The sequence below is a fragment of the Mytilus californianus genome, unplaced genomic scaffold (genome assembly GCF_021869535.1).
Source record: "Mytilus californianus isolate M0D057914Y unplaced genomic scaffold, xbMytCali1.0.p SCAF_4, whole genome shotgun sequence".
In the NCBI taxonomy this organism is placed as follows: domain Eukaryota; kingdom Metazoa; phylum Mollusca; class Bivalvia; order Mytilida; family Mytilidae; genus Mytilus; species Mytilus californianus.
Window position 1 is genome coordinate 20,159,301 of NW_026262690.1, and position 26,939 is coordinate 20,186,239.

Below are 26,939 nucleotides of genomic sequence, written 5' to 3' on the forward strand. Positions count from 1 at the left end.
TGATGGCTTTGTTTGGAATGTAGATTAAATCTCGAAAAAAGTCTTTTTTAGTTCATCTCGGTGGATTTCACCAAGCATCTTTTGGTATCAAAAAGCTATTACATGAATTAAACAAATCCAAATGTTTATACATAAATATTAGATATTTTACTGATAATAAAACAAAACAGTCAACGCATTTTACCCAATCAAACATTTACACCATATTTTTTTCTATTCATGGATAGTGATTGTAAAAGTATTCCTGAGGGTCTGGATGTGGGTTCTTCAATTCTGTATTCTTTAATTTTAAAAGCCATTTTTTCTCTATTCTTTATAGATTTGCCCATTATTCTATATCCTTTTATTTAAGCACCCCATTATTCTCTATTCTTTATTTTTTTTTTGGCCTATTTTTCTATATTCTTTATTTTTTTGGCCTATTTTTTTCTATTCTTTATTTTTTGGGGTCTATTTTTCTGTAGTATTGGTCCATTATTCTCTATTCTGTAAACCACATCCAGACCCTCATACCTGAATGTACAGACTTTGATTATGTTGATATTCAAAGTGCTGCATTTATTTCGAAATTTGTGTTTGTATCAACTTCTCTATAATCTTTTAATTAACCCCCGATTTAAAAAGTTTTAAGGTCCACCGTACTATAATGATCACACATTAGTATATTTTATCATTATAATTTCAAATCAAATTATCTATTTTTCTGTTTTTTTTTTTTTTTTTTTTTTTTTTTTTTAATTTTATATGATAGGAAATTACTTCTATATTCCATATGAATACAACTGAAAAGTGGGTAGGAGTGGGTGGAAGTATGAGTTGGTGAAAGTACGAGTTGGTGAAAGTATTAGTTAGTAAAAATCAAGTACGAGTTGGTTGAGTACAAGTTGGCAAAGGTACGAGTTGACATTAATCCTGATGGCCACAGATATGTCATGTTAGTTGTTTCTACACTCCTCTATTATGCTTTAGTTACAGGAAGGGAGACATTGGTGGGACAGGAACTTCTTTTGGATGTTTGAGTTAATCCATATTTTTTTGTTTATTGGGATTCCTAATGCTCAATCTAGTTTTTAGGTATGCTTTTTAGAATTCTGTGATTTTTGCCTTTTTCATTTGGTATGTATTATCTGTCCTTCTTTCAACATGAGGTTCTTGATTGCCCCCTTGGTATCCTCACACTTTTTTTCTATTGACAGGCAGATATTATAAAAGCAGCAAAAATAACAAAATTAAGTAAATAACATAAGATTTGAAAGTTTTATTGATAGAATATATATAATATATATTTACTTATGACCCAACATTACAGCATAATAAATATATTAACAACTATTTTGAACAAAGACGGGCATAATTGTTAACTATTTCATCAATAGACCAATCAATAATTATTCTTTTGTTTTGGATATCATTTAAAGCTTCAGGTACGAACAACATGACAGATTAACCATTTTATTGTCTTAGAGGGAGATGTAAGGTAGCTGGGCCAATTGAAAATATTTCACAACACATTTATTCAAAGGCAGTGAATCAACAGAATATAATATGTAGGTCTCATAGCAATCTGTAAGATACAAAAATCTTTATACATCCACATATCACTAATATCAAACATACATTAAAAGTCACCAAAGATGTTCTGCAACAACTTATGCCTCTTTTAATCTTGCACTAATGTGTAATTTTTACTTGCACACTATGTTTTTAAAATAGTTCCTTGCTATACTGAAAATATGAAAAACAAAATACCTTTCAGGAAGTGTATAATACCTCAATAAATAGTTTTAAAACTTGATTTTACAAAAAATATTAATTACATAAAGATAAAAGCAGAAATTACTGATATGGATTCGTGTAGTCAGATTGAGGGAAATAACTATGGTTTTATTTATTTATAAAATAATAACTTTGTTTTTTTTTACTATATCTGACCTCTGCCTTCACATTATGCAATTATTTTCTAATAGACAACAATGAATTTCTTTAAGAAGTTTTGGAAAGAGACCTACACATTTAGAAAAGGTTATCCAATACTAAAAACTTTGGAATACAACCAATGCAAATCATATATTAAACTAAGTTTATCTGTATTAAAAATTGGAAAGAGTTTCTATCTAACATAATGCTAAAATATTTGATTCAGTTATTGTCAAATAAACACACTTAAAACAAATCACAAAAATATCCTAGAGATTCCTCATGCAAGACTTGCCCTACCTAATAACAATTTGTGGAGACAGTTCTATTGTGTGAACATTAAAAGTGATCAATATATAAACAAAATATAGATATGCAAGAGATATTATATAGAATAAATGTCATGCTTAATGAACAAATATATAAGAAAGACAAAGGTACAATGTATAATACCAAACAAATAATCTCTATTTCAATTTTGTTTTCTAGTGAAAAAAATTTTTGTTTTGGTCAATTCTAAATTAACTTTTTATGATGTTGAATATTTTCATCAACTAACAAACTATCAATATAGTTGTTTGTTTTGATGAAATAAAACAATATGATCCCTTTTATATCATCAAATGTGACAAAATATAACTTTTATCATTAAGTTTTAAATAATCAGAAATAGTGTTCTATGTTTTTCCTATTTATGGAAGCCATTCTTGACCACTGAAATTGGAACCATCTAAGAGACAACCTAATTACCTGGCAAGAAAAAACATTAACTACAGGTTAAACACATCCAGAGTCTTGTAACTACAGGTTAAACACATCCAGAGTCTTGTATTAAGAGTGCTCACTATATCAGGTAATTCTTAATTGACTTTTTAGAGTTATATCATCTACCATCTCATACATGGAAATTGCACTCCTTAACACATCTGGATCTGCCTAGTTTTAACTAGTTTACATAATATCTATAAATAATATTAAATTTTTCAGGAAAAGATGAAACTTCTTATTGCACTCAATACTGGCCATTATCTAATAACTGAAGTTTGGTTTACTACTTAGAGGAGGGTTTATGCCTGTAAATGGTAAAGAAATAAGTTATAGTTTTGTGAAGAGAAACTTGGTTGAATAACAATGTACCACACATCAGTGGCTGTTCTGCAACATAATCTGTCTGATTTTACCATTGACAAAGCAGTTAACAATATTTTACATCTAATAAACAATTGATTAAGTTTTGAAGAGACATGAAAACCAGAAAACATTTAATAATGAATAAACCCCAATCCTAGATGAATGGTTTCTCTACACTAATGATCACATGGTTCATCATGTGACGTTTGTTGTTCAGCACCGTGTTTACAGGAAATAAAAAGATCTGGGCTATATTAATACACATAAAGAAATTTGGGTCACAAACACAATATTCACAATTGTACATAATTTGCCAATTTATTTGTACATTATGCACAATTTCATTAACAGATCATATTTCAAAATAACCTGGAGACAATAAAATTCACAATAATGTTTCTTTTCAGATTACTGCAGCTTATTTATACAAGTTCTCAGGTTAACCCAAAGTAAAAATATGTTACCTACCAATGTCTAAGTGAAAGCTTTTTATAAAAGGTACAAGTCGTTGGTCAAAAGTTTCTAACCCCAATGCTTTTTTCAACCTTGACATGCATTTTTTTGTTTGGCTAGTGTGCCTATCCTATGCCTTAGAATGCATCACACATACTCGTGTATGATACTGATTTTGGTTTTGAGTTGAACCCATATCCTCAGCGTTTTCCCATCCATTGTAAATTAATGTCAAGGTTACAAATGGTTTCTACTTTATGTTCATGATTTGATTAAAAAATTATTTTGGGAAAATGTCCAGTAGTTAGAAAAGGCTGTTTTCATGGCTGGTAGTCATGGCAAACATGTAGCTTTCATCTTAAAGAGCCTGATGCCAAACAGAATTGGTACGTTTGCACCAATCAACATTTGAAATGGAGTTGAAAGCGAATAAAAGAAATTGAGCAATGGCCAAATAATAAGTTTTGCTCCCTTTGTAACTACATTTGGATTGATCATCAAAAGTACTAAAATTTAGACATTAAAAACTAAAAATTACTTCAAACTTGTTGCTATTCAATATCAGTCGAAACAAATTTCATCTTGCATAAGTGGTACAAATAATACCCTCAGCAATACCATCTGTCAAGACTCATACATGCTTTTAAAACTTTGTTGCAAAACCTAATGTTTTATCTGTTTGTTTTCGGAGAAAAAAATTGACCAATACTATTAACTTTCTGAGTGAGAAAAAAAACTGCCCGTATTTTTACACACTATTTGGCATGTCAAGTTATGTCATTACAAAAGTTTAAATTGCTGGAAGTTGGCAACTTTGACTTACTACTTTTAAGGGGGAACATGGTAGTTTAGTTTAAACATATTTTATTGTACCAAACAAATGGATTAGACACAAGTTTTTCAACTTAGTTAGGAACATGGTAACACCTTACTAGTTACAGATTCTAAGATCCAAAATTAAAAAATATAGGGAACAAATTACATTTCATTGAAAAAGAAACATTGCATGTAGAAAGCCTAAAAGCAAAATCATTAATATCACTTGTAAAATGATGTGGTCCCTTTGATAAAACTGCTAGCCATAAATAAACTCCCTTCTCTGTAAAATATCAGTATAATATTGGAAAAATAGAGGAGCATAAAAGAAGATTTAGTGATCGGACATTGCAGATGCATATATGGACAGTCTAATGAAACATACTATATGAATATGCAGTTTGCCAAAGTTTATACATGTCCTGTTATAAATTTTAGAGTATAGCAATACCCTGCATTCCTTTCCTACATATTCTGTAAGTTACTCCCTATATCATCTAATGAAACATTTCATTGCCATAGAACTAATATTCGGAATTTTATATCAAAATAAATATATTGGCACTTCATTTAAAGAAGGAAATATTTGGCAAATGTTCCAGTATACATATATCACCTTGCTCTAGGCTAAAATTAAAATAAGTGTTTGTTTCTTTTTAGCCAACCTACCAATAAAACTGACCTTACCCAATTTGTAAATTCCCTTTTCAGTTAGTAACATATGTTTTCATCATTTTTTTTATTACCGAATTCTGACTAGCCCTGTTACAAATTGCGATGTACATTGCTGTCCTTTGTGTTTTTTTTGTTCAGAGAGAGGAGAGAGGGAGAGAGAGAGAAATATATACAGTAATGTCTCCAGAAATTTTGAAAATGCCTGTTTGACAATGGTTGCATTAAACATTTACATGCAGAAAATAAATCTCCTGATTGTTTTGCATTATATAATCACAAAGTTTACAAATAATCGGGAAAATATAATACAAATACTATTAGCATTAATGTTTGACTAGTGTAGTACAGCTCCATGTCATTTTAAGATTTCAATCCCAAAAATACAACCTATAAATAAATAAGATGAAATGATCAATTATGTATGAATGAATTATGATAAAGCGGACCTCTTTCAAAGATACTAACCGTGTGACAAACAATCTATCAGCCCAATATAGATATGTGGATTATTCATATATTAAGAATGTGATAGCAAGTTTTATTTTCGAACTTTACAATAGAAGTGATGCTTGTAGTCTATTGTACAAAATTTCAACTGTTGTAAAATTATATATATATACTTAATTCTGACAAAAGTTGATAAAACATGGAAAAATTGGTGAGAAATACCTCTCTAAAAATCTCTAGTCCTAGTAAAACTTGTTTTATAAATTAACAAGATATCATATTTCATTATATTTACTGCTGAAATGCTGAATGTTTGTCACACAGTTTAACAATAAGTAAAAATACCCACTATTTATCTTAATTTGTTCCTTATGATTGTTCTTTTTTTATCAATAAAAATTACAATGCATTAATTTATGAAAATGAAATTTAGCTGATCCCTCATAACCAACTCTTAAAAGAACGAAGAAAAAAATGATTTGATGAGACTGAACTTGATGGTCAAAATCTTAAAATGGCATTTACCCTTAAAAATGCCTCTGTTTTTATGAATAATCACATGGTAACTTACTATATATTGCTGTAACTGTATAAAAATTTCTCACATGCTCATTTAGAAAATAGAAATAAAAAACTATCAGCATTACTGTATGCTAGTTAGCTTTCTTTCTGATGTTACATAAATAAAACTTACACACAATATCATATGCATTCATTATCTTGCTTGAATTTAATTTCAAAAAGTTTTCATAAATTACTTCTTAATTTGACATTTTTTATGTGTGGTATGGATCCAGAATACTTAAGAATTTTGCAAAAACATTAATTAAAAACTTCAAATATTTTTCTCAGTTTCCAGCATTTTAAGTCCCATAGAAAGAAAACCTTTTAATATCCAGACAAATTTCTTTCAATTAAAACCAAAATAGCATAAATTTGATAGAGTGCTATGCTAAGTGCTGCACGGTACACCAGCAGGATGCTAACACAGGACCAATGAGTGTATATCAAAAGTATTTTAAAGACACAGTATTGTGCTTTACAGAGTTATAATGCTTGAGAAATGTACACATTTCTTACAAGGGAGGTCACCAAAGCAGATCTCTGTGAAATTCCATAAAACATTCCTTACCCATGAAATATTAAAACAGTTACAGCAAAACATACTAATAAGAATGATTTATGCTTATTTTATACTTTTTATTGCAATCATATATACAATATATTATCCTTTAATTATCACAGTTGTTTAACATATCAATCAATTTTTATTTTAATTTAAATATATGAATATTAACATATCTGATCGCATTGTAACTGACAAGTAGATCTGAAAAATATTGCTTCACCATTACAGCTGAAAAAAGGGAAGTTTGCAATTTGATTAATGAATCTCAGAATTGAACATATCTAAGAGTACTTTTTTCATGAAAAGCACACATGAATACAGTATTGGTATGGTTAAAAATGATTTAATTCTTCATTATACTTCTCATCTCTGGCTTTTAACAATGTATAAATTGGTTTCTATTACCAGGAAGAAATAGTTTGTGTAATAGCAGTGTATATATGATTGTAGATAAAAAGATATGTAATAAGCTTATATAATGTATCACATGAATTCAGTAGTTCTCCCACACAGGTATTGATGCATCTCTCACTGGTAACTAGACATTCACAATATTACCATTATATATATAGTTCTCTGGTGGGATTGTTTGTATTGTTGATTGTGCTCATTGCACTATCTACTGTATAAAATAAGATGAGAAGATATGGCATACTAATGCTAAATAGATAATCTTCAGGTATCTGCATACATTTACTTTTCTCTTGTTTATGTTTACTATGTGAAAATGTTTATTATCAAATGAATCAATGTTTTCAAAATTAAATATAAATTTTTTGAGGAAAAATTAAAGACAAGAAATTTCTTTAGTATTGTAAATAAAAATTTAATATGATATATATTTCCATTACCTTAAATAATGAACGTATTTATGTTTAAATGTCATTCGGGACCTTATATACAATACAGTGAGAGATGCATGCAACTAATATAAAACTTCAAACAAATAATCTGTTCAATAAATACCACAAACAAAATATATTATTGATTTTTTTTTTTTTGGCAAAAATTTCACATTGACTACTTTTTTCTACCATTTAGACTACAGAAGCAGTTATTCTAACAATCTGGTCTGGGAAACCATGTCATGGAAGCAGTTTTAAATGTCAAAAAACATTAAAATTTGTTACAATGATTATGATTGGTCAATATTTATAATCTATTCACAGAAAGCTACAACAATGAGCTCATAACAACTGTCAGTCAGCCAATCAAATCACATTTAACAGGTAAACAACATTTTTTTAAAATCAGCCAATCATGTAACATGAAATATAATAAATACCCAGTAGAATGAATCCACCAACAAAAAGTTTTAACAAAATGGATTTGACTTGACAATAGCAATTTAACAAGTGTAAAGGCAGAAAAAATACCCACTGTGGAATACAACAAATATTTCCTTCCACCGGTGAGGTTAAAAATTGTAAAATGAATGACTGTATTCCACTCCAACCATGTATTAATGCAATGAACACAGGTATACTTTGATGCATCTCCTCTGTGGCATGAATTCCTCACCCAAATGCTGATGCAATATCCTCCTTAGTTTGGAGACATGAAGCAAATAGACTCCTTTCATAATATATCTTCATCTCTATTTGAATGCCCACTTGACCATGAAATAATCTGTTGCAGCAAAATAGCTACAAGAATGGCTAAAAACACAAATGCGCACAAAATAATCACAGCACACTGTTGATCTGTCAATTGCTTTGGTTCCACAAATTTTGTTTCTGACACACGTGTATCCGAGGAAGATATAGGTTCGTGACCTTGTGTCATAAATGTGTGACTAGGACTGAATGCACCTATGACGTCCCCTGAACCATCGGAACAATGTCTTATTGCACAAACTCTCAGCATGTAGTCTGTCTTAGGGTTTAAATTAGTCAAAAAGAACTGTGATTCAGGTCCACAATACACCTGTAACAGTAATTTTAACATTTTAGTATGTCAGATAAAAATGTCCACATTCTTTTGCTAGATATTGTATGTGAAAAAACCTTTCACATTTTTTTTATAAGTATTGTATGTATAATATACCAACCACATCCCATCCCCTTTTCCCCTAATGTGACCTACTGAATTAACATGAGCAACACGACGGGTGCAACATGCGGAGCAGGATCTGTTTATCCTTCCGGAGCACCCGAGATCACCCCCAGTTTTTGTTTGGATTGCTGTTGCTCAGTCTTGACTTTTATATGTTGTGTTTTTTGTACTGTTGTTTGTTGATCTTTTTCTTTTTTTAGCTATGGCATTGTTAGTTTATTTTCTACTTATGAGTTTGAATGTCTCTTTGGTATCTTTCGTCTCTCTTTTGAGTATGTGTAATATAGTTGATCCTTTTTTTTTATGGGTATTGTATGTGTAATATACCAGACATATGTATTGCTTAGCATTTTATATGTAAATTACCTGGCACATGTATTCTTTAATATTGTATGTGTAATATACCCGCCAAATGTATTACTTAGTACTGTATGTTATACAAGAGTGCACACGCTGAAATGTCTCGCCTTCTTTACTAATCATTGATATTATGTTGATAGTCCTAAATATAAAGCTTTATTACAACTGTCACATAAACTTAACATTAACCAAGTAAACTAAACATTGACCAATGAACCATGAAAATGAGGTCAAGGTCAGATGAACCATGCTAGGCAGGCATGTACAGCTAACAATTCTTCCATACAACAAATATAGTTGACCTATTGCTTATAGTTTAAGAAAAACAGACGAAAACACAAAAACTTAACACTGAGCAATGAACCTTGAAAATGAGGTCAAGGTCAAATAAAACCTGCGTGACTGACATATAGATCATAAAATATTTCCATACACCAAATATAGTTGAACTATTGCATATAGTATTAGAAAAAAAGACCAAAACTCAAAAACTTAACTTTGACCACTGAACCATGAAAATGAGGTCAAGGTAAGATGACACCTGCCAGCTAGACATGTACACCTTACAATCATTCCATACACCAAATATAGCTGACCTATTGCATGCAGTATTAGAAAGAAAGACCAAAACTCAAAAACTTAACTTTGACCACTGAACCATGAAAATGAGGTCAAGGTCAGATGACACCTGCCAGCTAGACATGTACACCTTACAATCATTCCATACACCAAATATAGTAGACCTATTGCATACAGTATAAGAAAAACAGACCAAAACACAAAAACTTAACTATAACCACTGAACCATGAAAATGAGGTCAAGGTCAGATGACACCTGCCAGTTGGACATGTACACCTTACAGTCCTTCCATACACAGAATATACTAGACCTATTGCTTATAGTATCTGAGATATGGACTTGACCACGAAAACTTAACCTTGTTCACTGATCCATGAAATGAGGTCGAGGTCAAGTGAAAACTGTCTGACGGGCATGAGGACCTTGCAAGGTACGCACATACCAAATATAGTTATCCTATTACTTATAATAAGAGAGAATTTAACATTACAAAAAATCTGAACTTTTTTTTCAAGTAGTCACTGAACCATGAAAATGAGGTCAAGGACATTGGACATGTGACTGACGGAAACTTCGTAACATGAGGCATCCATATACAAAGTATGAAGCATCCAGGTCTTCCATCTTCTAAAATATAAAGCTTTTAAGAAGTTAGCTAACGCCGCCGCCGCCGGATCGCTATCCCTATGTCGAGCTTTCTGCGACAAAAGTCGCAGGCTCGACAATACCTGGCAAATGTATAGCTTATTATTGTATGCTATATACCTGACATTTGTATTCCTTAATATTGTATGTGTAATATACATAGCAATATGTATTGCTTAGTATTGTATGTGTAATATTCCTGATATATGTATTCCTAAATATTGTATGTGTAATATACCTGGCACATTTTTTGCTTAGTATTTATAAATAATAAAGATGTGGTATAATTGCCAATGAGACAACTCTCCACCAGAGACTAAATGACATAGAAGTTAAGAACTGTATGTTTAATATACCTGTCTAAAGTCTTGATCTCTACAATATAACTGTAATATGTATGATATGGTATCGGACCCCACGGGTTTACATCCTTGCCATTCTACAAAACAGCTATGCAACTGAACATCCTGTACTTTGGGAGCTGAAATTAACATCATTAATATGTTATATTGTAACTGGTTTTTATTTGTATCAATTACATGGTTGTTTTAATATTTTTCACTTTGTCCTTCATTCCACACTTGATTCATTCTGATGTTCGTTGTTGCCTTTGTTCTGTATTTAACAGGTGGAATTATTTACCTTTACATAACATTATTAAATGTTAAATTTGCAAATCACTTTGTTTGATGGTGTAATTGTTCTGCTATATTTGATTTCTTTATTTTCACTGTAATGCGTCAATGTTACCTTCCATGTTCCTATTCTTGTGTATGACAAACTTGTGTATTATGTCAACAGTAAGCAACACGAAATTATAAATAGCATAACAAATGCACCTAAAGGGAATTTCTTTTCAAGAGTATCCCTATGTTTGGCAGTATATTTCAAGCTCACTTGCTCTGACTGTTAACTTCTTATGGTTCCTTTTTTGTGAATCAGTCGATGTTTGTCACTAGTAAATACCTGATTGTGACAATCAAGTTATTTAAAATTTACACACATTAAACAATCTAATATTTAATTGATATCAACCTTGATGCACAATTCTTAAAACATTTCATCTTTGTTCTAAAAGGTAAAATTTACAACTACTATAAAATCATAGATTCAATTTACTTCATATTAATAAATTCTTGTAAATTTCAATAAAGAATATATTTACAATTACCAATTCACAAATACTTTTGAACAATGAAACAAAAACTAATGTCAACGTTTCAGATACAAGTGTACAACATAAAAAAAGGGTTTATTCTGTGGTTTGATACCCATGAAGCTCATTATGCAAGAAAACTTCATTAAAATCAATTCAAAATTTACAAACTTCTTTCCCCCCAGATAACAATAATTGGTAGAAATAAGAGGAATACCTTTGAGAGCAGGTGGTGGTGCTTTTAATGTTGTAAATGTATACACTTCTGAGTATGGTCCACTACCAGCAGCATTACTGGCAAATAAACGCAAGTCATAACTTGTCATCTCTTGTAATTTGTTTATTTTGTAGGAATTAGATGTGCCTTGGTATACCATTTGGAAGCTAAATTAAAAAAAAACTACTTTAATGGAACAATAATACAAATGGGAGTTCAAGAAAAAGATTCATTTATTTTGTTGAATATTCAGTTATAATAATCATTATATTCAAAATACAAAAAGTTATTCTTATTCAATAATTTTTCTAATGTACTTTTCACAACAATAAAGATAGTGCATACATACATCACTTCTGCTTCTAAAATGCCAGGCTTTGACACTATGTCGTTAATAAATTTAAACAAAAGAATTAAGCCAATTTCAGAGCTGTATAAAAAAAATGCAATTCTTACTTTCCATCTTCTTTTTCCATCTCTAAGGTGTAAGTGAGTAGATCCAGGTTACGACCATCACCCCATTTTAACTTGAGACTGTTAGGTGCATATGATACACATTCTAATCTTGAAGGATTTGGAGGAAGAGGTCGAGTAGTAACCTTCACAGGAGAACTGAAAGCACCTACACCGATTCCATTTACAGCTTGTACTCTTATTCTGTAAAAAAAAAAGAGAATGAAAATAATGTAAATATCTGTTTCATATAAGACATTCATCATTTTATTCTTGGACATTCACAATATAGCAAAATGAAATACAATCATTTCCAATGCCAAATACTGATCTATTTCTTATAGTATAAAAGAAACTGACATATCAGGAAACATGAACCATAACAATGAGGTCAGATGAACCCGGTCAGACAAGCCTGTACCCCTTAAAACTATTTTATATGCAAAATATAGTTAATACAAGAATTAAAAATGTTGGACACAGATGTATTATTAATCTCTATGACCAGACCTAAACTCCATTTATGTTTTTGTCTGAAGGTGTCAATTTTTTACAAAGCTTCAGCTCAGTACTGGGAAAGCAAACAAACCACCTTTCATTGACAAAAAGCTTTTAGATAATTATACCCAACTTACTTATATGAAGTTTCAGGAGCCAGCTCCTCAATGGTATATTCTGTAATGGCACCAATTGATATCAGCTGTTTCTCACCAATGTCAAGGTTATATCCTATAATGTCACTACCATTACAGTTTGGTTCTTTCCAGGTGAGATATATGGTGGTGGCAGTAGCACTAGAACGTATATGTATTACAGGTGAAGGACTAGATGGGGGCGTGACCGTTGTGGCTACAGGACTGAAGGGACCTGCCCCAGCACTGTTGATTGCCTGTATAATAAATAAAAGACATCTTTAGCATATGACAAATATAAAATGTTAGATGAGTTTATGAAAAAAAGTAAAATATTGGCATAACTTACATATTTGTTCAATATCAAAGCTACAGAACAACAAAAAAATAAGACAGTAAATATCATTCCTTTTTTACTGTTTAAGCTGAAAGTAAAACAACACTGATCATTAACTCAATAAGCTCTAATCCTTTATTTAAGTGCAGAATTAACTTACACTTGAACGCCTAGTTAATGGTTAGTATGCAATTTATTCAATATAAAGCAATTTTTTGCCATTTGTGAACCTAATCTATTATTATAATAGCTTACCTGAACTCTAAAACTATAAAGTGAAGCAGCAGTCAGACCTTTGACTTCATGACCCAGATTTGGACCAAGATATAACTAAAACGATAAACAAATCATCACATATCAATATAAAACAAATCAAAAATACATTTTATTTTAGATATATAATATATGAAACACTTTTAAACTGAAGCACCACTATTGTCAGTCACTTAAAAAATAGAAATTGTTAACACTAAATACACCATTAACTATTTGTTATAGCATTTATATACACAATTAAAAACTTAAAAGAAGAGGGATTGCCTCCCCTGACTCACTGTAATAATGAATGATCAATGAATTATAACAGAAATGTATACATAGTATTAGATTTGAATGGAAAAGGATTTATATGTGCTTTACCCTTTATGCAATTAATTTGTTTAAATGAACATTTGTTGTTTAATCAATAAAATATTTCAAATTGAATTGATTATAATTTTACAGGAAAACTCCAGAGAGATCTACCTCCCTTTTTAAAATAAATTTAATTCTTAGACAAACAATACCTGCATGAAATCTAGATCTGACTTGTGTTGCCATTCCACTCGATATTCTGTTATTGTAGCACCATTATTGACAGGGGCTTCCCAATTAACCATTGCACTGTGTGGAGACCGACATATAACCATAGGGGCCTTAGGTGGGTCTGGAACCCCTGCACCACTTACAACCTCTAAAGGTTCAGACCATGGTCCTCCCTATAATGAAAATATTATCAATGCAATATATATGTATATATATACACATAAATACAATACAATTTTACTATCCTAAAATAAAATTTAAATAATAGCTTAACTTCTCACGTATTTCAATCAAATCATTGGTTTCTAAAGATGGTAAATAATATGTTATATGATCCTTCTAATTTCTTGAAATGAACAAAAAACCTTTAATCATCTCAGGCTTAAAAGTATTGCTCTGGTTAATTCCTTCACAAACTAGCTGATGGAAGTAGGACATGTAAAATAAAATGCTTCGCTGAGCGCAGCCCAATACGACCGCAGTGGTCGAACCCTGAACAGTTTGGGCAAATTTGGACACAATATTCAAGCTTGATACTATCTGAATTTGGATTGTGATCAAATTTTTGACATAATATAGGTTTCTGACACAAAATAAATGTGGCCAAAGATCTTACAAATCTAATGCGCAATACTATGCAATTGAAGATTTCTTCTTGAAACTTTTCAAAAATTTGAAATTTTGAAAATTTTGAAAAAAAATATGAACCCTTTTAAAAAAAATTGGAAACCTCCCCTTCCCCCCAAACTTTTTGAATCCCCCTATTAGCATTAACAATCAAACTCAATTGCAGTCTTTCCTTTGTAGTATGTAACCTTGTAGTACAATTTTAGAGAGATCCATACACTTAATCACAAGTTACTGTCTGGAAACTAGAAAAATGCTTTTTTTTAACCATAAAAGCCCATTTAAATACATCATAAAAGTATTAAAATAGAAAATGACATCATAGTCATGGCTAAAATTAAAAAACCTTCATCTGCAACTTTTAATAGTAATATCTAAAAATAAAAATTTCTTCATCAGCATTTAAAAGTAACTTCTAAAAATAAATTGACAGCTAGGACTTTGCAACCATAAAAACCCATTTAAATACATCATAAAAGTATTAAAATAGAAAATGACATCATAATCATGCCTAAAATTAAAACACTTTCATCAGCAACATTAAATAGTAATATCTAAAAATAAAATTCCTTCACATACATAATCATGGCTAAAATTAAATAATTTTTAAAATAGAAAATGACATCATAATCATGCCTAAAATTAAAAAGCCTCCATCAGCAACATTAAATAGTAATATCTAAAAATAAAATTCCTTCACATACATAATCATGGCTAATATTAAGTTACCTTTATTAAACAATAAATTGACAGCTAATCACCTAAAGACAATACATTTCTTTATAAATAATTTACAAGCAGTGCAAGGGAGGTAATTTGACAATATGTGTTTGAATTACCTCCCTTACACTGCTTTAAAATTATGTTTTGTACTCAAGTAATTGTCAATTAACCTGAAAACCCTTGTTTTTCCCCCTTTTTTGTCCCTTATTCCTAAACAGTTTGAGCCATAACCCCCCAAAGCAAATTCTTACCATCCTTTTGTGATATGGTAACTTGTGGTATAATTTCAGAGAGATCCATACACCATTTCACAAGTTATTGTCTGGAAACTAGAAAAATGCTTATTTGGGCCCCATTTTGGCCCCTAATTCCTAAACTGTTAAGACCATAACCCCCAAAATCAATCCCAACCTTCCTTTTGTGGTCATAAACCTTATGGTAAAATTTCATAGAAATCCATACACTTAAACAAAAGTTATTGTCCGGAAACCAATGTGTCTTCAGACGACGACGACGTGATACCAATATACGACCGCAAATTTTTTGCGGTCGTATAAAAAGTGCAATCACAATTCTTATAATATATATGCTTCCACTTACCCCAACCCGATTAATGGCTCGAACTTGGAAGAGATATGGTCGACCTGGAGACAGACCAGCAACTATACAGTCAAGGTCACGACCTTTATACACCTCACGACTAGTGTTGTCAGGTGAGATCAACTGGGCAGCAAATTCTGTTATGGAGGCCCCACCATCATATTCAGGGTAACCTAGAAAAATTATCAAACCATAAATATTTTTCTATACTAAGAAAGATGTATATTTGATTTATCAAAACAACTTTTTTTTAGTTTTTACAGAAAAAATAGATTCTTTTTGTTTTAAGCCATCCACTGGTGATATAAAAGTCTTTCTGATCTAGACTACAGCAAAGATTGTAAACCAGTAAACAATTTTCAAGGCAATCAAAAGGTCAACAGTACTCTCATATGGAACCAAAAAGTATCAAATGTAAATTGAAAGTCTTTCATTTTGGAATGAATTTTCAAACTTATCTATAGTTGTATTTATGAATGAGTTACACCGGTTGACCTGATGTTAATTGGCGTAAATGACGTCATTGAACAATCGGTTTTCATTGTGACATGGGAAATGTATACATGTATGGGAAAATGCACAAATTTGAAAGTTGTCTATTCTTGTTACATTGAAATATTCTGCATATGAAATCTATTGATTGGTTGCTGTCCCAATGATATATCCCTCACAACTCCTTTTATTCTTGATATAAGTATGAATGTTGTATTATGTAATAAAATCTTTTTGAAATAATTATGAAAAATATCCAACTGTTAAGAAAGACCTTGTCAAGTAAACCTCAAAATTATAAAGGATGATTACCACAAGCACATACTCATAGGAAGGTCAAAGGGCTTTTTAACAAAAATATGTAGATATATAGGGAAGTGGTAGAGCAATGTAAACCAAAAAACACTTTTGGTAGATATATAGGGAAGTGGTAGAGCAATGTAAACCAAAAAACACTTTTGGTATGACTATTTGTTAGTACAACCCATCTTCATACTACCACAATAATAGTTCATTTATCACTTTAATGACATCTAGAAATCTTATTTAGAATTGGCATGTGTGGTAAATTCCTAAAGAAAAAATTGTTATAAACTGTTTTTTTCAGATTATACAACTGCATACCAAATATCATTGACCTACCACTAGTGGTTCACCATAAACTAGACCTAATCACAAACTAATACATTGTTGACGCCGCCTACACTGGAAACAGCATACCTATGTCTCGCTTTTTTACTCCATCAGGGCGAGACAAAAATTAAAGTATGTTCCAGTACACCATTCAGATTCGGAATATGTAATCATGATATCAAAAAAGAAAATTTGTATTCAATGCATTAGATGTATGTCATTAATTCAAAAGATATAAAACTAGATGTGTCAGAATAACACGAATGGCCCTGCTCACTAAAATAGCTTAAATCCATTTTCAGGAGTGGAAATTTGAGAATGAATGTCTATAAAACTTATTTTCACAAAATTTTCAAAGTCCAAAGCCTGTAATTTAGGCAAAAATCTGCAGAGCAGAACCTAACACAAACTCCATCTGTAACTCATCATAGTAGACTCACATATTAAAAATCAGTTCAATATGTGAAGGCGTTTAAAAAAAAAGTCCGTATAACTGCTATTTTCATGGAATTTTAAGTCCAAAGCCTGTAATTTCAGCAAAAATCAGCGGAGGGGAACCAAACGTAAACTCGATCTGTAACTCATCATAGTAGATTCACATACTAAAAATCAGTTCAATATGTGAAGGCGTTTAGAAAAAAAAGTCTGTATAACTGTTTGTTGCAGAATGACAGAATGACGGAATGATGGATAAGGGTCTAACAAAAATATTATTTTAGATCAAAATACTTTCTATCCTAATGGTCAACTATTTTTTGGAGACTTAATTGTTTAACCATCTTTTAACCTAATGGGTCACCATACTTACTCCATCGCAGATGTAGAGACGTAGCTTTAGGTTTGCCTTGTAACTTCGGAGCTTGACACTGGCCTGGCGGTACTGCCTGTGTTGTTGTTATACATGGATCTGAAAACTGAAACAAATAAAACATGTGATCATGTGCTTCAGGCTATTTATGTGTGCATCTGATATACCATAACAACTGGAGATAAAGAATAATGTTTACAAACAGATCTAAAGTGAATTTTCAAGGTTTTTGTTTAATAATAGGAATGTTTTTGGACACAAAATCACAGTAGTAGAGTGTTTCAAGCCCTTTGGATGTACATATATAATCAAATATAAAATTCACAACAAATTCAGACTACTCATTTACAACAAATATTTGTTTGTGACTTGATAAGATAAATCATGAAAACAAAACAAGGGAAAATCCAGGCTTTTTAATGCCAATTTCCAGTCAAATTCAACAATTCAAATTTTTTTATCATTATGTATTCTTTGCAACTCAGGCCTTTATTTTGCTCTTATAATAAGATTCCTTTTAAAATTGATTCTCCATTTTAAATTTCCTCCAACAATTTAATATCTTTCATTTTATTCATTTGATAAATAAAATATTCAGTGTTGAGTTAAGTAGTATTAAAAAAGAAAGACCAATAACAAATTGATCCTTTACCTCGCTGCGTCCACCCGCACTACAACAAGCTACTCGTACTTGGTATGTATGTCCAGGAATAAGATGATCACAGATATGTTCTCGGTCACTACCTTCGTACAACATTTCATAACCTGCAACATCAAATCATAAATTCTATAAGATAACAATAAAGTATCAATAAATCACTTTTGTTGCCTAAAGATGATGATTAATTTTTCTTGTTGGGGAAATGTAAAATTTGCCGTAAATATGTCTGTTATATTTCTCAATTCAGCAGAAAACGGAAATTTCCCAAAAATTTAATCATTAAACTGTGTAATTTTAAGTCACTTGAGCAAGACAGAGGCATTGGGCCTTAAAAACTGTATGCATTTGTAGACCAAATACAAAGGATGTATCACTAATACGTATTCTAAAACTGACCTATTCAGAAAATTCAACATTAGCATGTTGATGATACTCACTGCAATCACAAGAAAAGAAAAAGACATTTACACAACATTAAAGGCAGGATAAAACTACAATTTTTATGCATTAAGAATTTAAAGATTCAAAACATCACTTTGAATAGGCTTATCCAAAAGCAAAATAAAGAATATTTATATATATAGAATGCAACAAATAGCCTTGAACAGATTTTAAATTTCATGAAAAACTGTTCATGTGATTTGAAATCAACTTTTTCATGGATAATGCATCATAGATTGCATCTTACACCTACCAGCTTTGAAAATACCATACACATAATATTTATGTCTGCTAGACAATCATCTTAATCATAGAAAGTTCACTTGATTTCGGTAAGGCAAAACGTAATGGTCAATTCTTCAGCATATGACTTTTTCATTTTTTTTATAACAAAAAATTAAATGTCAGGAAATTAAAATTGAAATCATTGGGATTTGGAATGACATTTTTTATCATTTTTTTTTACATAAAAATGATTACGAAAGTACAACATAAATGTAAATAAGATTATTGAGTCAAAGTGAGCAAAAGGTAGATTGGGAAGGAATGCATTAAAAGTATACAATTTTCATAAACTAAATTGTAAATTATAACATCCATTTTACCTCCTCCTTTTATAAGCATTTTAAAAGTAATTAAAATTTCACATAAATAGAAAATGTGTGTAATTTGTAATATAGTCTTATTCATCATCAAAATATAAAAACACATAACTTTAAATTAAATTCTTTGTAATTTTATCATTAAAATTTTATTTATGTCAATCATAGTTTTTCTTGTTTTATTAATTACTCCCGTAACTGACACCAAATCATTTTCCTACTTACATGTGACAAGTTGCACTAACTGTTTGAATTTAACTATCTTTTCTTTGCAGTGATTAATATTCTATTAATGCTATGTTATCTTAGAACCATTGTGGACAGATCAAATAATCGTTAGAATTACATACCTTTTCCATCGTTCAATTCTACGATATATTTTGTAATTTCTGAGCCACCATTATCTTTAGGAGGTTCTGAAACAAAAATTCGTTCATTATTATTAGAGAAAATAAGAAAGGTTTAAGACCAAACTGTAACATTAAGCTTTACATTTTATATTCTTATCCTGGCAATGACATAAAAATCATGGTTATAATGGAGTATACTTAAAAGGTTTTAATGTTGTTTTTTTAATGTGAAAGGGGTGATCATACTCACATGGTATAAAAATTTGCTGTTTGACGATTTACTGAACAAAATCAGCTGTTCTTGAAGTGTTCTGGTGACTCTAATAAAATGTAATGACGCATTATGTTGGTTTTTTTTGTCCGTATTTTCTTTTCAATTTGCAATTGTAGAAATCTAACATAAAATAACATTTTCATGTTTATAATGAAAATATGTACTTTGCCTTAATTCCAAAAAACAAAGGTATATGATTAGTGTACCATGGACCTATCACCACATATTTTGCCTTTCATTTAACTTGTTTGTTTGAATGAGCACGGTCATCTATACAATATTGTGTACTTACCCCACACAACTTTGAAACTGTGAGCATGTATTTTGCCTTTAATTTGGGGTTTAGGGGGTGCTGAAGGTCTATCAGGCAATGTTTTGTAAGACACAGCTTCACTCCATTTACTCTGGCCCTCATCATTTATTGCTGCTAGCTGTAAACAAAAATTTGCCATTTTTATTGTATGAAAGTGCCTCATGTTTAATGGTATTGTATGAAGTGCCCCATGTTTAATGGTGTTGTATGAAGTGTCCCATGTTTAATGGTATTGTATGAAGTGCCCCATGTTTAATGGTATTGTATGAAGTGCCCCATGTTTAATGGTATTGTATGAAGTGCCCCATGTTTAATGGTATTGTATGAAGTGCCCCATGTTTAATGGTATTGTATGAAGTGACCCCATGTTTAATGGTATTGTATGAAGTGTCCCATGTTTAATGGTATTGTATGAAGTGCCCCATGTTTAATGGTATTGTATGAAGTGTCCCATGTTTAATGGTATTGTATGAAGTGCCCCATGTTTAATGGTATTGTATGAAGTGCCCCATGTTTAATGGTATTGTATGAAGTGTCCCATGATTAATGGAAGTAACCAACATAAGAATTTATATAAATTTATGACACTATCAAAATAAAGGCATATGAGAAATGTTTACCATATTCTACAGACTAAACGTCATGGAAACAATATCAATAAATAAATCAAAAGTTTTGATCCTCTGATAATGAAAAAAAAGAAAAAATACTTTTATACACATAAAATATAAAGTTACGGCTAAAATACTATTTCTAATCAATGAATTTGGTGCATTTGCAATTTTTGGTTTGTAAAATTACCTACCCTATATTTATAATCTGTATTTCTACGTAGATTTTTTATTTTATAAGATAAGTTTGTACCATTATATACTGGAATAAAACCATGGCCCTGAAAGAAACACAGAAAAGTAAAATCTCAGAATAGAACATTTAAAACAAAGAACATTGTTTAACACATATGTATTGACAAGTACAAGTGCTTGCTGGCTCAAAATAACAAACATAAATATTTCTCATCCATAAATTATTGTAACCACTATAGGGTAGCATTTAGTACTTGAAATGGGTCAATGACTGTCCTTAAACATTGTACCTATTACGGATGTTGTACCACTTAACTCTTAAGTGTTCTATATATAGAGAGAGTTGTCTTCAGGTTAACCAGAGTTAATGATGTAAAATTAAGATAATTTTTATTTACATCAAATCTTTTTAAACCTAAATAAATGATCCATATAAGGTGCCACAAAATAAATAAAAACATTGAAATAATTTAAACAAAAAACACTGACAAATGAAGTTATTAACTTCATCAAAATAAGTTAATTTTTATAGCATAAAATTACTATCATTATTTGTTTTGTCTGGGTTTTTTTCCCCTCATCTTTGTCAAATCTTACCGTTAATTCATCTTCCATCTGTAAAAGGAATGAATCTTCATTTGGCCTTTTGATCCATGATATGAGAAGAGAATTAACAAAAGCTTCTGACAACATGGGTGGATCTGGTTGGTTAGGAACACTACCGCTGGTGTAAAATGCCACTGGATCACTGTATTGACTGGAATATAAATTTTGTAGTTTTCATTGTTATTATTTATAAGTTGTAAAAAATAAATGAAAGATAACATCCTTTTTACATATCACCCTGACGTCATTTGTCAATTTCAGGTATCTCCTCTCTTATAAAAAAATTCGTAAGGGTTCCGCGGAACCCAGTGTCTCGCCTACTTTTGGTGTTAATCGCAGGCTCAACAAAAATGAAGAAAAAAATTAATAAAAATATTCCCCTCTATACTATGTTTTGATTGTAAGTAGCTTCTGTCCAAGTTTGGTAAAAATCCAGGATAAATTATGAATCTAATAAATGTTTTAAAAACTTAAACTGCAGAATGTATGTAATGTTGACTGGAAGAAAAACTAAGTCCATTTATAAGTAAAATACAGAAAAAATGGAACAAAATTTTATCAAAATTTCCTTCTAGATACTATCTTATGATCATAAACAAGCTTCTTTCCAAGTTTGGTATAAATCCAGGATAGTTTAAGAAAGTTATTGAAATTTCAAAAACTTTAACCACAGAGTGAATGTAATGTTTCCTGGCAGAAAAACTAAGTCCATTTATAAGTAAAATACGGAAAAATGGAACTTTTTTTTTACAAAATTTACTTCTGGATACTATCTTATGATCATAAACAAGCTTCTTTCCAAGTTTGGTAGAAACCTAGGATAGTTTAAGAAAGTTATTGAAATTTTAAAAACTTTAACCACAGAGTGAATGTAATGTTAACTGGCAGAAAAACTAAGTCCACTTATAAGTAAAATACGGAAAAAATGGAATTTTTTTTTTACAAAATTTACTTTTGAATATAATCTTATGATCATAAACAAGCTTCTGTCCAAGTTTGGTAGAAATCCAGGATAGTTTAAGAAAGTTATTAAAATTTCAAAAACTTTAACCACAGAGTGAATATTTGTGGACGCCGCCGACGACGACGACACCGACGGAATGTAGGATCGCTATGTCTCGCTTTTTCGACAAAAGTCGAAGGCTCGACAAAAAATCAAGTCCATAGACATCCAACTTCTTTTAACATTTTAAAAAGTTTATTTTAAAAAAAGCTTTAAAATACACCTTGAATTTAGCTGATTGCAGCAGGTTAAATGGTAATCCTTGATAGGTAATATCCAAGATTAAATTTCAGAAATGATATATACTAACCTTTTCCCAACATTATTTATTGCAGCTACCCTAAACATATATTTAGTAGAAGCTTGTAACTTTGACACTCTGTGTTGTCTCTGTAAACCATTATATGCCTCCACAAAACCATCTCCTAGACCCTACAATACAAGATGTAATGTTTTCACTACAAATAGGTATTATCCTAATCTAGAAAATATTTTGAAGTACAATCTACTTCCCATATGTCTTGCCAGTCCAATTTCCTATAAAAAAAAATAGATAAAAAAAACATCACATTGTTTTTTTTCCTTTGAATTGCTTTACATTTTGTCATTTTGAGGCATTTTATAGCTTTCTTTACAGTATGGGTTTTACTATTGAAGGCTGTAAGGTGGCCTATAGTTGCTTACATTCATATCATTTGGTTTCTGGTGGATAATTGTCTCATTGGCAATCATACTACATCTATTTAAATGACAACAAAATGGGTTTATCTTACATTTACTAGTATCCTTGTAAAAGCAATAGAGCCATAACTCATGAACAGCAAAAGGGAAAAACAAACCTTGACCTCCTTTTGTCATCAGATACAACATTTTAAAACTTTAAAAGGATTGATTCAAGTGTTCTCAAGTTATCGTATGGAATCCACTAAAAGTTTAATTTAAGCCTGTGTACTTCTGCAGCATCCTATCAATAATGTATACACAAAATCCATGTAGAAATGTTTAATTGTCACTTGCAAAGGTCTTATGTGATTCAAATCAAAATTAATTCAAAACAAATTCACTAAATGTGTAAAAATCTGAAATAAAATCAGCTGCATATATGCACTTTTATCCCACGCTTTTTAGGATGATTTGATTAAATTCCTATAATTGGTTTAACATTAAAAAGAGTCAAGTTTGACAGTTTGAGTGTTACATTACTCTTTATTAATTTCAAACAATACAATTACCCCTGTAAATTACTAGGGTAAATTACTAAGTAACATCTTTATTTTGATTCAATAGTGACACTATCATTTAAAGATGAATGACAAGATGAATAATGAAAACATGACAGCCTCACACTTATCAAGTTGTACCCTATTTCACATTCACTCTCAGTATTAAATTCATTGACATTTATACACATTAAATAAATTGCTTTTTTCCTCAGAGCTAAATAATAAAAAATTACTTATTTCAATCTGAAATGTTGAACCAGAATCATAAAACATCTGAAGTTTTTGTAAATTTTTGGTACAAAATAAGATATACATGACAATTGTCCTTATGTTAAATACTTAATCAAGTAAAGATTTTTCAGCAGTTTTAACTGGCTATAATATTATTAAGTTTGTGCATGTGCCTTCCTCATACTTTGTTTATAATTTATAACCACTGTACATCTAATTTCACCTGTCTAATCTATATATAGCTAAGTCTACAGAAATAAAAATTTTAGTGAACAAGGGCAAGTGAAATTTGACAATACAAATTAACACCATCTACCAAAACCATCCCTTTAAGTTATGTTTGCACTAAAACTTGGCAACCCTATCATAATTGTATAATAGCTGCACCCAACCATATAGTGTCAAGAATTCCCCAAGGTATTCTTAATCAAAATATTTCCTCCTTCAGCTGCATTTGTTGAAATACGTAAATAAACTACAACATTCTCTATAGCTTTTTCTCTTTATTTATCTCTATTTCATCTTGAAAACTAATTAATCCTCTTTTATTTATTGCTTGTTTACTATATTAATTTTCATTATTGCATTTTTTTTTAATCTTCAATGACATATATGGTTGTCTGGAGGCATTTTGACAATTTTCAGGTAAAGGAATGATAGAATAAGTTTATTTTTCTTTTTGTTATTTTGACATGAAGGATTTAGTCACAAAACCTTTAAAGATAAAACCATTAACTGTTATGTAACAACTATGAAGTACTAAAAAAGGGGCATTCCCTAGTGATAAAAAGGCATTGAAATAGAAGTTCTTATATTCTATAGTGTTAAAGCAGCCTGATTGTTCTACTGATATCATACCTTATCATAATCTAGCATATAAGTAGTAACCTTTGACCCATTCTCACAGGTTGCCTGAAATAAATAAACAATTTATGTAATATGTCTTATACAACCATGACTGTCTAATCTGTTACATACTAAATCTTTTTTTCTGTCAAGTCTAATCCCTACCATATAAAACAAAAGTTCAATGCAATAAAGTGACTAAAAACATGACTATTTTACCAGGGCTACCATTTTCAAGAGTATGTCTGCATCATAAGAAAAGAAAATTACAAGAAACTGGCACGCTGCCAATCTAGGACCCCCATCAATGATACCTATCAGTTTACCAACCTGCTACTCTGAACCAATTATAAAGACAAATAATATCATCTTTTCTCTGGACTTCTCATTTTCAGATAAAGTGAAAAAAATCTTCACGATTTCAATGATAATTTTGAACTTTTTGTGGTTTCTTTATTGATATTGATGGTGGCATTTAGAACATTGAAAACCACAGAACAGTCAAATTTGATTAATTTTTTGCTGAATCAGATGGAAATACCAGAAATTAATGACTGCAAGGTTAAACACATCAAACAGTTAAATCTGATAAAGAACATAATATCATTTCTACTTGTAATAATAAGTTTATTTTTTCTTTCCTCATTTTTCATACCTCAAATTTCTTTATGGAAATTTGAACATTTGAAATAATGAAAATAAAAACCTCAATATTGACAGAAAGGGAACATTACAAAGCATTACACAGTCAAAGGCCTGTATGAGTCAGATCTATTATATTACATTTCAAATCTAGCTTTCCTATAAAATATTAATGTACCATGTACATGTTATAAATACATTATCTCCCTTTGATTAAAAAGTCAGACAAACTCTATCTTTATTTAGGCTATTTTTGATACATTGCATAAATGTTCCATTACTCTAATCTAATCTCAAATGAAAAAATATTGTATCTATCAATAAATAATTATAAATTGAAAAAGAACACAGTGAAAAGAAATCAACATTTAAGGAAAAGGTTTAAATACATTTTGTTTTGCTGATGATTTTCCTGCTTACAGTTTCTTCATTTCTATAATAATTTTTGAGATACTAGTCACAAACTTACATTCCATTTGAGTGTGATTGAAGTTTTAGTTTTCGAGGACAATTTAGGAGGTACGGGAGCATCAGGTTCACAGGTGCCCGTTGTAAACTGGACAGCTTTTGTAGGTTTACCCTTTAAATCTTCCAGTGAAGTACACACTCTGTAAAAAATATATATTACAGGATTAAATATGCTTTTAAAGTTAGTTTGTTTATAGCCCTTTCCAGAATCATGACTTTTATTCTAAAATTACAAATTGGAGCAGGTTATTTCCCTTGCCATGAAGTAGAACTACTTTGCAGCAATGAAGCTCAATGAAGAGTCAATGATTAATGCATGTTGATTTAAAGATAATATTTAATTTATATAAATATAGAAATTATTATTGGTCTTTTGCCTTCAAACATGCTTGTAATCAAACTGGATTATAAAGCTAGAAATGTTTGTTAACTAAAGTAATACATTGATTTCAATTCACTTCTCCCATTGCTCTGCTCAGCTGCGAACCAGTATTTCTACCAGTATGCTTACCAACAGGGTAAATAATTTATTCAATATCATTTTAAAATTACATTAGGGCTTTGAAATGAGTTTCAAGAAAGTCCTATATGTACACTGGGCAACCTCAATTAAAATTCAAGTCAAGTTTCACAGATTCTGTTTAACTGAGTATCTAACTAAACATCTCATCACTTTAGATACTGAGAACTATAATTCAACAAAAATTCTAATTTATGATTTTCCCCATAATTCCTGATTTGATCATTGACCCAATACCCCATATCCCACCTTCTCTTTTTTCA

At 30.4% G+C, this 26,939-nt stretch overlaps 1 protein-coding gene across 4 annotated transcripts in view; it reads right to left on the minus strand.

Moving 5' to 3' along the window:
* Positions 1–698: 698 nt before the first annotated feature.
* Positions 699–26,939, minus strand: part of LOC127737642 (fibronectin type-III domain-containing protein 3a-like) — a 115,766-nt gene continuing 89,525 nt past the window's right edge. For all 4 annotated transcript variants that reach the window (XM_052248497.1, XM_052248495.1, XM_052248498.1 and 1 more), the window contains 17 exons: positions 26,158–26,296; positions 25,059–25,112; positions 23,057–23,178; positions 21,735–21,894; positions 21,137–21,223; positions 20,311–20,449; positions 19,745–19,810; positions 18,343–18,455; positions 17,691–17,796; positions 15,758–15,930; positions 13,789–13,980; positions 13,259–13,333; positions 12,670–12,923; positions 12,038–12,238; positions 11,582–11,748; positions 10,565–10,689; positions 699–8,494 (listed from right to left, as the gene is read on the minus strand). In XM_052248497.1, coding sequence (XP_052104457.1) covers positions 8,147–8,494; positions 10,565–10,689; positions 11,582–11,748; positions 12,038–12,238; positions 12,670–12,923; positions 13,259–13,333; positions 13,789–13,980; positions 15,758–15,930; positions 17,691–17,796; positions 18,343–18,455; positions 19,745–19,810; positions 20,311–20,449; positions 21,137–21,223; positions 21,735–21,894; positions 23,057–23,178; positions 25,059–25,112; positions 26,158–26,296 — 2,521 coding nt within the window. In that variant the 3' untranslated portion in view covers positions 699–8,146. The remainder of the gene's footprint in view (positions 8,495–10,564; positions 10,690–11,581; positions 11,749–12,037; positions 12,239–12,669; positions 12,924–13,258; positions 13,334–13,788; positions 13,981–15,757; positions 15,931–17,690; positions 17,797–18,342; positions 18,456–19,744; positions 19,811–20,310; positions 20,450–21,136; positions 21,224–21,734; positions 21,895–23,056; positions 23,179–25,058; positions 25,113–26,157; positions 26,297–26,939) is intronic.